The sequence below is a fragment of the Sparus aurata genome, chromosome 15, assembly GCF_900880675.1.
Source record: "Sparus aurata chromosome 15, fSpaAur1.1, whole genome shotgun sequence".
NCBI classification, from domain to species: Eukaryota; Metazoa; Chordata; class Actinopteri; order Spariformes; family Sparidae; genus Sparus; species Sparus aurata.
The window spans coordinates 8,124,296-8,136,724 of NC_044201.1; the positions used below are offsets into that span (position 1 = coordinate 8,124,296).

Genomic DNA, 12,429 nt, shown 5'->3' on the forward strand with positions numbered 1-12,429 from the left:
ACACAGTGAGACGGAGGAGGCGGACAGGTGAAAACTTACACCAGCTGGAGATATTTGAAGGCAGACAGTTCCTTTGGCACGACGCTGAACTGGTTCCCATCCAGATACCTGAACAAGGAGGCACAAACACGTCAGTTATGAGTCAGTTGACATCGAAATTATCCACTCAGATCAAAATATGATATGCATTCTCAAACAGCTTTCAAAATAAAATACGTTCTCATGACTATGTAACACTGTTATCATCAGATTAAATGTTGACATGGAGGAGGAGGAAGGTCGTGGGATCTCCAGAACAGCTATGACTTGGACTCTGTGATTTACGTCAACATTTATTTAATATGAGCTATATATCATATATTCTTTATAGGTTATTTTTATCTATGTTATGGATTACTGCCGAACCAAGTTTTGTTGCATTCTAATATGCAACGACAATAAAGCGTCTATATATATCTTATAATGTATTTACAAGGTAACAAAGTGTATTTCTCATGATTTTTAAAAACACAAGTCTGGTGGTATTTACCACTGACTATTAAATCCAACCACTGTGGTGACAATACATTTAAGAAAAGTGTAGCTGTAGTTTACATTGAAGTAATTTTTTTGGACAAAATTAAATATTATGATGTATTTAATATCAATAAACTTAAACATCTTACATCGTAAACATCTGACTGAATCTTATGGCTTTGATCATTGCTATGGCTCTTACTGTGAAGGTTCTGCAGGAAGGACTGAATGAATTGATCAGTTATATTATTACACTTTGGTTCATATATAGATAACAATGAACCAGCTGGTGCTCAGTTTAACAATTATAAAGTCACAGGATGTGCTTCCCGGGGTATCCATTCCAACTTGATCAGTACGTCAAAGGAGATCAGAAAAAGAGAAAAAAGGGAGAAAAAGGTGAAAAAGAGTGTAGATATTACTACCTGGTGACCCTATTCATCCCTCTTTATCTTCATTCATTAACATTCTTTCACCTTTTAACTGTATGAGATGTTACTAAAGTGTAAAATGTAGAATATCAAATTGCAATTAATGAGGTGATACTAAATTCTATTAAGGTAATACTCAATTATAGTAACTGAGGATACCGTATCTTTTTTATTATTATAATTAATTAGGTTCTAGCTGGTGTTGAAAGTCCATTTAATTCTGCATTTATTCAGCTTTTTGTCGGCAGATGTGTTTCACTTCAGGCGGTTATTCCAGGGAATCACACTTTTCACACAGACCATTTCTTCCCATGCTTTTGCAGACAATCTAATCTCCTGTTACGCCAAACAGCAGAATGTTTTGCCTTACGACTGCTTCCTTTAAACTGCTTTGACACCATGTTGTGTCTCATGCTGAGAAATCGGTCTCATGGACAATCCTATCTCAGATACATACTCCTATTCATGTATATCACTTCTGAATGACCGTCATGACAGATGACTGATGTTTTTGTACATTTTCTATTTAGCAGCAATTGCTGAATGTGACCCAGAACCCCTCCCTTTGAAGCGACTGAGGTACAAACACATGTATGTGCACTCATGCATGTGTGTGTGTTAACTCACTAATGCATGTAAAAGCCACCCCAGCTGACACCAATGCCTGCGGGGCTGCAGCCACCCTGCTGGATGCCAACACAAAGTGCTACCAGAGGGCCATCACCTTGATAAATGGCTGATTTAGGACCAGGTCCCTCTGAGCACAGCTGCAGGGGCTTTCTCCTGCTATTGTTGTTGACTGTACTCGGGGTGGGAAGGGCTGGTTAGTTAGGGGGGGGCCTTTGGGTTCAGAGGTAATGATAGGTAATGACGGTGCAGAGGACACTTGGGATAATGATGGAGTAGCAAACTCTCCAGATGACTAGATGAAAGCCCAGAACAGAGGGGCACACCTGGTCACACCTGCTGGGACAATGACAGGCCTTAAGGCTCGCACAGCGTGTGTGTGCATCCATGTGTGTGTGTGTGTTTGTGTGTGAGGGTTTGTCTGAACCACTCAGAGCAGTATTGGAAAGTTCCAGACCTATTCCACTCCCTCCCCTTTCCATTGAAAACTGCTCATTAAAATGTCCTCTTGCTCCCCTATGCTCCCGTGGACAGGCTTTTGGCCCTCACACAAGTATGCACACACACACAAACACACACACACACACTGATCCTTGGCTCTGAGTGTGAGAGTGACATCAGTGCGAGCCCTGAGGGCTGCAGGGAACACAGAAGAAGAATGTCTGAGAGAATAACTGCAGGGTTTATTGACTCCTTTCCCCTTCTTCCAGTGATGAGATCTGTTTTTCTTTGCCTCAGCTGTTTTCACCAGCTCTTATCTCTTTCATACCTCCTAAGCTCCTTTCTTTACCTCTTTACAGAGTCTCCTTTGGTTCCCTTTCCTCCATCAAAGGCAGACAAAAGCAACAATAGCACCTGGAACACAAACTGATAAGATATAAATGCAGTTGGCTTAATTAATGCCAAAGAACTCACAGCTCAGTCACGTTTCTGGGGATGCCTTTGGGCAGCGAGTGGAGGTGCTTGTTACTGCAGCGCACCACGGTCTCCAGGCACGTACATTCACTCGGACACTGGGGTCTGGGCACACAGCTCGACTCCTCTTGGCCTGGGAAAAACAAAAACAGAACAGAGGAGATAGAGGGGAGTCAGACACCAGAGAGGAGGAATGACCAGGAGGGAAGAAAAGACATGGAGAACAGCCAAGACGAGAAGCTGTCATCACCGGCAAAAAAAAAGATGCATAAAAAAAAATAAAGTGTTGAAAGAGTAGGAAGACAAAGCACACCTAAAAGGCAAGACGGTGCCAGAACAGTATAATCCTTCAAGCTGATGGCGAGGCGGCGAGACAGTGAAGAAAGAGGAAGTGAAAAATGTGAAAAGTAAAACAGGACAGAGAGCGAGAGGAGCCGCGCTAATGTAATATCGACCAGCGAGAGCAAAGAAAGGAAGCCGCCCGAGGGCCCGAAGACAAGACTAACATTCATTCAGGTGCAAATAGGCTGACTGGTCAATAAGGCAAACAGCTCAATAGCTCCACTCAGCCCGGCATCGACCAGCAGCTTAGGAACTGCTGAGTAGCAATCTGTTCGGTAAACAAAAGAGCGGCACAATAGCGGTCATTATTTAAGATGATCTCAGACACTTTAAGCCGCTCTGGCTCATAACGTATCGCGGCAGCGGTGTGCAGTTCAAATCCTCATCAGTCACCACCCAGACAGGTTTGTTTCACGCGGAGTGGAGGTCATCTACTACACCGAAGATGTTTATCTCCTTTCAAAGAGACTGATTGCTTCATTTAAAGTGGAGCGGCTGCAACCAAACTCCAGGTAGAGAGAGACAAAGAGAGAGTCAGATCAAGATAGGCACCTACCCTCCTCGCAGCGGAAGTCCGGCAGGGCCACGTCCTGCAGAGGGATCTCCTTCAGGAAGCCGGGACGCTGGCAGCGGGGGTTACCTGTCACGATCTTCCGGCTCCTCAGCCAGTCACCGAGCCAGGCCAGCCGGCAGTCACAGTTGAAGGAGTTGGCCAGGAGGTTGCTGAGAGAGAGTGAGCGCAAGAGAGGTTGTAAGAGCGCCGCTACATCAAAATGTGTGATTGGGGTGACTGCGCGTGCCGGGGTCTCACAGGGTGGAGAGGGTCTGCAGGGTGTCGAAGGCCCCGGGAGTGATGGTGGTCAGCTGGTTGTCGTACAGAGACAGCAGGCGGACGTTGTGTAGCCCTGTGAAGCTGTCGTTGTGGACACAGCTGAGCTTGTTGTTCCTCAGCATCCTGAAGAGGCGCACACACAAAAAAAAAACCATCAGCCTAAAAATCTGAAATATTTATACTGCATTTTAGCAGTGCTGGAACGTACCCAAAAGTCAGAGTGAAGACATCGCTTTAAAATATTACTTTGGTAAAAGGTGAAAGTAATCCATACTGATAGCACAAAAGTATCTGAGATTAACTATACCCAAGTGTCAAAATTACTTTTCTGGCATTAAATGTGCTGAAGGGAGTTCGAGCAGGGGTGCTGGGGCTCAACTCAGGGTATTAAATGTACTTGAGGGGGGTAACTAGGAGTCGTTAAATGATGAGGGAAAAACAATTCAGCATTTCTGCAATTACTGGAATGTTTGTCAAGAGATCTGACTGCAATCTGATTGCGGATACAATACTTTTTTTTTTAAAAATGTGCTACTTTGGCTCTGACGCAGCATTCAATCCGCTAAACAACTGGCAATTAAAAGCACCAATGAAATGTAGTGGAGTAAAAACAACAACGTTTAAGTTTATTTCACTATATAGTTTTAGGGAAGACAGTTTAATCAGAAGTAAAAGATCTTCACTGACTGATTTTTTTGTTATGCCTAAGTAAACTGATTAAACAAACTGACCTTAAAGAACGACATACTGTCGCAAAACTTCATACTGTTTTACTTCGTTTATATGTGACAGACCCTGCCACCTTTCGAACTTCAAACGTGCCTTTTGAGACCTTATTCTCCTCTAAGAACAGCTTGTTTATTCAGTTCTGAGTTTGTATTATCACCTCATTATATTGGTAATATATATATTTTTTTCTCCAAACCTACATAGTGCCCCTTTAAGTAAATGCCCTTACATCCCATCACTGCATTTAAGAAATGTCAGCATGGCTGTGTGTGGGATTCTGTTTGTGTGCGCATCACTCACAGCATACGCAGCCCCTCAAGCCCCCGGAACATCCCGCTTCGGACCGAGTCGATCTGATTGGCGGTGAGGTGGAGTTCATTGACGGACGACGCGCCTTCAAATGCCCCCTCCTCAATCTCTGTGATCTTGTTGTTGCTGAGGTTACTGTGGGAGGGGAGGGGGGCAATAAAAGCATGTCAGTAACACCAAACTAAGAATATTAAGAGAAAAGTAAAATGGGAAGTTGCGCTTACATTTTCTTCAGCTGGGAAAGGCTCTTAAAAACTCCAGTTGCCTCCAGAGTGGTGATGTCATTGTTGTTAAGGCGGCTGGAGGGAAAAAAGTTGCAAGAGTTTAAACAAATGCATTAAAATTTATAGCCCTCTTTACATATTCAGTGTGAGTTTTGGACTTTTCCTCCTTCACATTCAATTCAATTCACTCGTTACTCTTTCTCATGCCACTTTTATTTCTTCCTGTTAGCTCTCGACTTTTCTGTCTGGTTCCTTACAGTTCGCTGGTGGATGCGGGGATGTGCTCGGGGATCTTGGTGAGCTTCAGGTTGGAGCAGTCCACCACGTTGGACTCACAGCGGCACTTTGGAGGGCACACGGGATCACTGTTACAGGCGTTATTCAGACGGGTGTCCTCCGTACCTGAGCAGGAGGACATGCAGACAGGGTTACGACACAAATGTATTCAGCCTCACTTTCCCATGATGCTCGTAGTCACGCATCCACCCCCCCCGCCACGGCTGCGTGTCTGCAGTTGTGACCTAAAAGGCGAGATCCCTGCCTAATCTTTAACCTCAGGCGCCCTTCAGAGCATCCTGCAGCTTCCCCCCCTTACTATTCATAGGTCGAGAGATGGGTGGGTGAGGGCGAGGGGGGACGGAAGGGTGGGGAGTGGCGAGGGGTGAGTTATTTTAGAGAGGTGAGTGGGCGCAGTGGGGTGAAAAGAACAGCAGCAGGGGAGATTGAGATAGGGATGCCAAAGAGGATTTGGACCGCCGGCGTCAGTGAAGCAGAGCACCCAGGAGAGGGGGCGAGGACGGTGGGCGAGAGAGAGAGAGGACGTGGCTGAAATGGTGCACAGGAAGTGAGCGTAGACAGGTGGAGTCGGAGGGGAGGGAGGAGAGAGGAAAAGGAGGGCACGAGGGACACGGATGCATGCGGCGAAGGGGAGACGGATGAGAGAGATATGAAAGGTGAGTGGCGGAGACGTCTGTCCCGAAAGAAGAAGAAGAGCAAGAGCGAGGCAGCGAGGGGAGCGTGGGACGGGCGTTTTTTTTTTGTTTTTTTTTTCCCTGCACCTCCTCTGTCTATGAATAGACGTTACGTGCCAAAAAGTGTGCTGCCAGTTACATCATGGCTGCTCAATAATGGAACAGCGCTGGGAGCCACTTAGAACGGTGTGTGTGAGTGTGTGTATTGTGTCTCAGTGTGTGTATACGTGTGTGTAGAGCGGTACGTGTGTGTGCGCGCATATGTTCCATTTAGAGAGGGGGAACGGCTCAGCGCTTGCCGTTCGTATATCGTTTTGTCTCCCGTTCCCTTTTTGCTTGCATCACACTGGCGCACCCCTCGGCCTGAGGTTTGGTGATTACGTCAGCGGGACACCGTGGGGCACCCAGACCACATTCATGAGCAGGAAAACCTCAAACAAGCAGGACTAAATCCAGCCGTTGAGTATCAAGAATCTGTCTAAACAAATGGACTGGCGCTTGAAACCAAAACCTAACCCCAGAACCCTCATCGCTGACTTTATTAGAATATGGTTGGGCAGTGAAAGAGCGAATTGCATTCGCAGCAACAACTTTTCTCTCTTAGACTTCTTTCTACAGCGTTGTGTCACTTCTCCATGTGGCTCGGCGGAGGGTGCGGATGGACACGTTAATGCAGGTCATTAAGGAAACTTTCCCTCGCCAGGCCAGACAACAGGAAAAGGCATTTCCTGTGACCGAGGAAGCAATGAAAGTACAGCGCGGCGCTTTGATCCGGAGGATGTGGAGGGAGCCGGGGGAGACTTGCGGGCCTGAGTCATCGCCGTCGTCACAAGTGCGTGGCGGCGACACTTTTACTGTCAGCAGATTGAGACGAAACTGGAGAAAACACAAAGGAGAGGGACGAGGTTTTTCCCTCTCCGAGGCGCAAAAATGACTCATCGCCGGAGTTGTAGAAGTTCTCATAATTCCCCGCAGCTTGGATCCTCATTATCGATGCATTATGGAATTCCCGTGCTGTCAGCGGTGGTGCGCGCGGGGTGCGTGCGCGCGTGTATTGTGCAGGCTTTTATTGTTATCATTCAGGGAGGGTGAAATTCTCATTAATCACATTTGGCTTTGATCTTGCCTCTGCTTACATAGTGCTCCCATTTGTTCTCTAAGCCGGTGTAGAGCTTTATCTCAGCTTGGCACACAAAGACACATTAATTTACACACACACACACACACACACACACACACACACACACACACACACAGACAGGCAGGCAGAGTTCGACACACATCACTGCTCCTCCTAGTTATTTTCTTGGAAGTGCTCTTGTTAAGAGGTCCGGAAACATCCGCTGATAGGAATCTGGGTCCTCTGGTGGGCTTTATTTTCTTTAGCTTTTACTGATAGAAAGGACACACTTTCCTTCCCCTCTGTCCCTCTCTCCCTCCCTCCTTTTTCTGCCCCACTCGGTGAATGACTGTCTGTGCTCATGCCAAAGCAAAGAGCCACTTCCTTTGGACTCTATCTGCGGAGACTGTTAGGAAAACAGGGCTGAGGAGAAACAGACGCTCTCACACGTATATCACATTAAAAATGCGCACATAGGTACGGTCATTCAGCGGGCCCAATTAGCCGCTCTCACACGTGTATAAATACCTACCTGCCACCGCCAACTTTTACCCTTCAACGCCAATGTTTTTCCTGCGCACACCATTTCCTCTGAAGTTCATCCAAACTTCAGACGCGTTAAAGGATGATTCCGGTTTATCACAACATCGTGGACTCGGCCATTAATTTTGAGAAATTACAGAGGTTGGAAAAAAAAAGTGAGTGCATCAGAAATGCACAGGAAAACAGGCAGTTTCTCTTGTGTTGCCTCTTCAACAATTTGTTTTGATAACTTAAAGGGGCACTCTGTAGTTTTTGGAGAAGACAGTCAAACTCAGAATTTTATATTTACAATAGTATATAATAAGTTATCAAAACATTTTAATCAAAAGATACTGATTTTTATTATATATATATAATAAAAATCAGTATCTTTTGATTGAAAATATCTTCCCCAAAACAACAAAGTGCACCTTTAAATAAGAATGTATTTATTGAAAGCGATGGTGTCAAAACTAAAAAAAACAAGTTGTAATAAACTGATATCATCCTTTAACCCCCTGGAGATTTTTATTTAAATGAACAGTAAGTAATGGAAAGAATGACGTCGCTACATGGCTGCGGGTGGATAATTAAAGAATAGAGGGAGACAATGATAGGTGTGAACGTTTACAAGCCACTCACCTGGGATGAAGTACTGCTCTTTGGCTGTGATGGAGAAAAGAAAGAGGGTCGGATGTCAGTGAGACAAGTCTGGCCTGCATAGCTGTGGTGACACTATGCTTCAGAACCGTCATATATATAGAGAGAGCTTATATATGACGACAACATGACTTGAGGAACATGACGGTTACACAGAGAAGCCCGGGACTATCTCTGTGTAGGGCAAATGTGCAGGAACTAGTAATGATGTCAAAAGGTGGTAAATATTTGGCTGTTGCTAAGGCAGGGTGACATGAGGAAAGGAGGGAGAAGACAGTGAGAAAGAATGAAGGAAAAAAGACCCCCCCCCCCCGAAAAAAAGTGCAAAAAGAAAGAGAAAAGAAAGAGAAAAACACATGAACTCCCTTCTTCACTCGGTCTAGCCAAACAAATGAGGCCATAAAGAAGTGTGAAACCTCAGCAGTGCAGAGTGCCAGACGGCGTAGCACAGTGCATAAACACAATAGTGGGTGAGGCCTGACTAGTGCAATGCAGAGGAGTGAAGGGATGGAGGAGGGGGGGGGAAAGGAAACCTGATCCTGGCGGGCGGGCGGGGGGGGGATGGAGATTGAGGAAGGGGAGTCTGAGGTTGGCAGAGGGCAGAGGAATGGTGGGCACACACAGAAACTCTACCAGCCTCGACTGGTGATCTCAGCCCGCTGCGGTTTGGATGTGAAACCAGACTCACAGTGTGGTAGCGTGGAGGGGGAAATGGAGAAACGGCGAACGATCCCTCTCTCCTTGGCCCCAAGTTCATCTGGGGAGGTATTGATTGAGGAGCACCGGCGCGGCAAATGATAGGCCGGATAAAAAACCTTTTGCCAGGAATGATCACTCATTAAATGTGGTATGAGGTATAGGGAGTAAATGCAGAGATAATAGCCACTCCCAGCGGAGAGAAAAGGAGAAGGTAGGAGCAGAGCGGCAGCAGAGAGACAAGTGGAGTAAAAACAACAAAGCCTGTCTGAGAGATAGAGAGAGAGAGAGCCCGAGAGAGAAATAAGAAGGAGACATTTGGAGACGGTGACTCCGAGCCGGCGGCCTACCGGAGCAGCGGAACTTCTTGCTCTTGATCTGTCCGATGCGCTTGTTGGCAAGGCGGCGGGGGCTGGCACAGCGGGCGCCGCTGGTCTCGATGGGGTTGGAGCGCAGGTAGTCTGCCAGCCACTTCAGATTACAGTCACAAATAAACGGATTCTGGGCCAGGTGACTGGAGAGGGAGGGGGAGGAGAGGGAGAGGTGGATTGGAAAGGAAAGGGGGGCGAGGTAAGAGAGGAAAAAGTGAGCGGGGAAAAACACACGTGAAAACTGATGGGACAACGGCCAAGGAAGGAAGGTTACAAGTTGCATGTTTATATTATAAGACATCAGGTGTACATCTGCAGGAGCCCCGTTAGCTTAGCTTAGCATGAGGAATGGAAAAAAAAGGGGGGGGAGCAGCCAACTTGGCTCTGTCTGATGGGAGAAGAGCCAGGCTAGCTGTTACTCCTCTTTCCAGTCAGCGCTAAGCTAAGCTAAGCGGTTCCTGGCTGTAGCTTCATATTTACTGTACAGACATGACAGTACTGTTGATCCACTAACTAACTTGTGGCAAGAAAATGGATAAACATGCGGTATTTCGCAGAATATCTTACTATTTCTTTAACGCTGAATACCTTTAGTTTTCCAAATGATTAATGCTCAACGGACTGCACTGAATTAATCCCCAGAGTTCTTGTGGTACACGTATTAAGAGCTTGTAGAACAGGAGAAGGCAGTAAAGTGAGACTTTTGGCAATTTTGCATTAATTGACATATTGTGATTCACTCACTCAACTTTGTGGTTATTTTGTAGGCACATGTTTGTGCTGCTGGCAAATTTCATTGTGCTCGTAGACAGATGTTTCTAATATCTGGCCTATAAATGAGGATTGACAAAATATTAGAAAATAACTCTCAGTAGAATGCAAACTAGCATTCACAATAACCATAAAATCGAGTGAACATTTCAAAAATATTCTAACTATACGTGTATATATGTAACAAAATATGCTTATCGATGTTGGCATATTGGACTGAACCATATCACCCAGCCTGAATTCAGTTTAAAGAGCGTGTGCTGCCATCTGAATTATGTCGTCAGACTGGGGGAATGCTCTACTTGTATTTTTACCACATCTTCAAAATGCTTGCAAAACAAGAAGCTTGTTTTAGACCGAGGGTCCTTAAACCTCGTGCCCTCTGTGTGTGTGGTGAGCCAAGAGGCAGCGCTATCCATCACCCTCAACAGGTGTCTTGTATGTCTCGTATGTGCATGTGTTGTGCAGTGTGTTTCCCCACATGGTGGGCGCCATAGTGTGGGGTCTGTGCTGAGAACAGCGTGTGGTTTTCCTTGTTTATTGGAAAAGAAAGAAAACGAGGCCTTCATTTCGAAAGAACCGATGGTATGCGGGTAACGGTGGAGGGAGTGGGTGTGGTGTGTGTGCGTGTGTGTGTGCGTGTGCATGTGCGTGTGTGTCCGTATATTTGTGGAGATGATAGATTTACCCTCCTCTCTCCCTCATGATCCCATTCCTGTGTTATTACACAGACCTGCGAGTAAACAACTCCTGTGTTGGCTCATGTTTTATGGTGACGGCTCAGTATGTGTCAGAGCGCGTACAGCAGCAGGTCTGTGTGTGTGTGTGTACGTGTGTGCGTGTTCGACTCACAGGGTCTGTATCGCTCGTAGTGAAGTGAAGGTGCCCTTGGCGAGGGTTTGGATCTTGTTGTCGTAGAGCGATAGCAGCGAAAGATTCTGCAGGTCCTGGAAGGCGTTGGCACGAACGCAGTGAATCTTATTGGCATTCAGCAACCTGGGAGAAGGGGTGAGGCAGGGGGGGGAGACGAGGAAGGTATCCAGGGAGGGAAGCAGCTTGTCAAAGTTTCTTTATACATTCATTCATTATGCATTCCATCGAGAAAGCTATGCACAGGTACAAAGTTTATTTGAAGGTTATGACTCCTTCACTGAGTGGGAGTAAAGGATGCCTGGCATTCAGTATATGTCTGCAGTGTATCAGCAGAGTGAGTGTGTGTTCCCTCTTACAGCAGTTGCAGGGCGTAGAGGCCGTCAAACACCCCCTTGGGCAGGTCGGTGATCTTATTTCCATACAGCACGCTGGGGGAGATCACAACACAGACTTTCTTAAGACACGGGAAATGACAACCGAGTGGATATTTATGCACGATCTTGGCGCGGGAGCCACTTACAGGGAGTTGAGGGAGCGCAGCCCCTGGAAGGCATCAGGAGCGATCTCTGAAATCTGGTTGTTGCTCAGGTCTCTGCCGTGAAGAAGAGAGCCAGACGATTAGTCGAAGAGAAGTTGATTTTTGGGGGGAAAAGTCCCTCCCATGTGTTTTGACCCCACTGCCACTTGGGTGTCGCAGAGGCGCTGCACCGAATGCAGTGTGAGCTGGACGGGGATGAGTTCCAAATCTCTCCCATGTTCGAAGGGAGTTGATGAAATGGAGGAGAGGGCTGGACTTTCTCAGCCAATCAAAACATTTACTTGTATTATTTGTGGCCTTTCAAACGGACCCGTGTTGTGTTATGGTGAGTGTGCGTGTGTGCGTGTGTGTGTGAGTAAAAATGGGGTGCAGGGCTGAGATCCAAAGCGGAATACAGTAGACTGCCTCTGAATATAGCCGTTGTTAATAGGATCCGCAGGCCTCTCCCCACAGGATAACCACTAAGCCCGTGTGTGTATGTGTTTATGCGTCTGTGCGAGCGAACGCAGCCGTAAATGAGGAACAGTGGGACAGAACGAGAGAAAGACAGATGGAGAGAGAGACTTAATGGAGTATGTGCACTGAGCTCCAGTCGACTGGATACCTTTGAAGGAAAATCATCATGTGGTGAAGAAGAGGGATATTTTCTCATTTGGGGGTAACAGTTAAATAAGTACCCATTTGTCTTCCTGCAAAGGACCGAGGTTTCCTGGAAACGAAAATGCGGCGAAGGAGCCAACGTGTGCACTGGCGTGCGTCTGTAAACTCAGACACTGGTGCGTTTGTGCATGTGTCGGTGTGTGAAGCGCCGCCGCCAGCATCCCTGTCTTAAGGAGTGGTTCATGTGTAGGTCATCCAAACTGGGACAAGGTGAAAGAGAATGTGTGCGGTTGGCATTTACTGGGAGAGGAGGACACTCAGGGTTAGGAGAGGCATTGCACACATACCTGCGCTAACCCTAACCCCATGCCACAAATAAACA

General features: G+C 46.6%; 1 protein-coding gene across 5 annotated transcripts in view; it reads right to left on the bottom strand.

The window, feature by feature from the left end:
* Positions 1-12,429, bottom strand: part of slit1a (slit homolog 1a (Drosophila)) — a 94,264-nt gene that overhangs the window by 14,342 nt on the left and 67,493 nt on the right. For 3 of the 5 annotated variants that reach the window (XM_030441775.1, XM_030441777.1, XM_030441774.1), the window contains exons 11-22: positions 11,430-11,501; positions 11,266-11,337; positions 10,889-11,032; positions 9,245-9,408; positions 8,181-8,204; positions 5,183-5,327; positions 4,926-5,000; positions 4,693-4,836; positions 3,643-3,786; positions 3,388-3,554; positions 2,490-2,622; positions 40-108 (exon numbers count right to left, since the gene is read on the bottom strand). In XM_030441775.1, the coding sequence (XP_030297635.1) occupies positions 40-108; positions 2,490-2,622; positions 3,388-3,554; positions 3,643-3,786; positions 4,693-4,836; positions 4,926-5,000; positions 5,183-5,327; positions 8,181-8,204; positions 9,245-9,408; positions 10,889-11,032; positions 11,266-11,337; positions 11,430-11,501 (1,353 nt within the window). The remainder of the gene's footprint in view (positions 1-39; positions 109-2,489; positions 2,623-3,387; positions 3,555-3,642; positions 3,787-4,692; positions 4,837-4,925; positions 5,001-5,182; positions 5,328-8,180; positions 8,205-9,244; positions 9,409-10,888; positions 11,033-11,265; positions 11,338-11,429; positions 11,502-12,429) is intronic. The other 2 variants (XM_030441778.1, XM_030441776.1) reach the window with 1 other exon arrangement.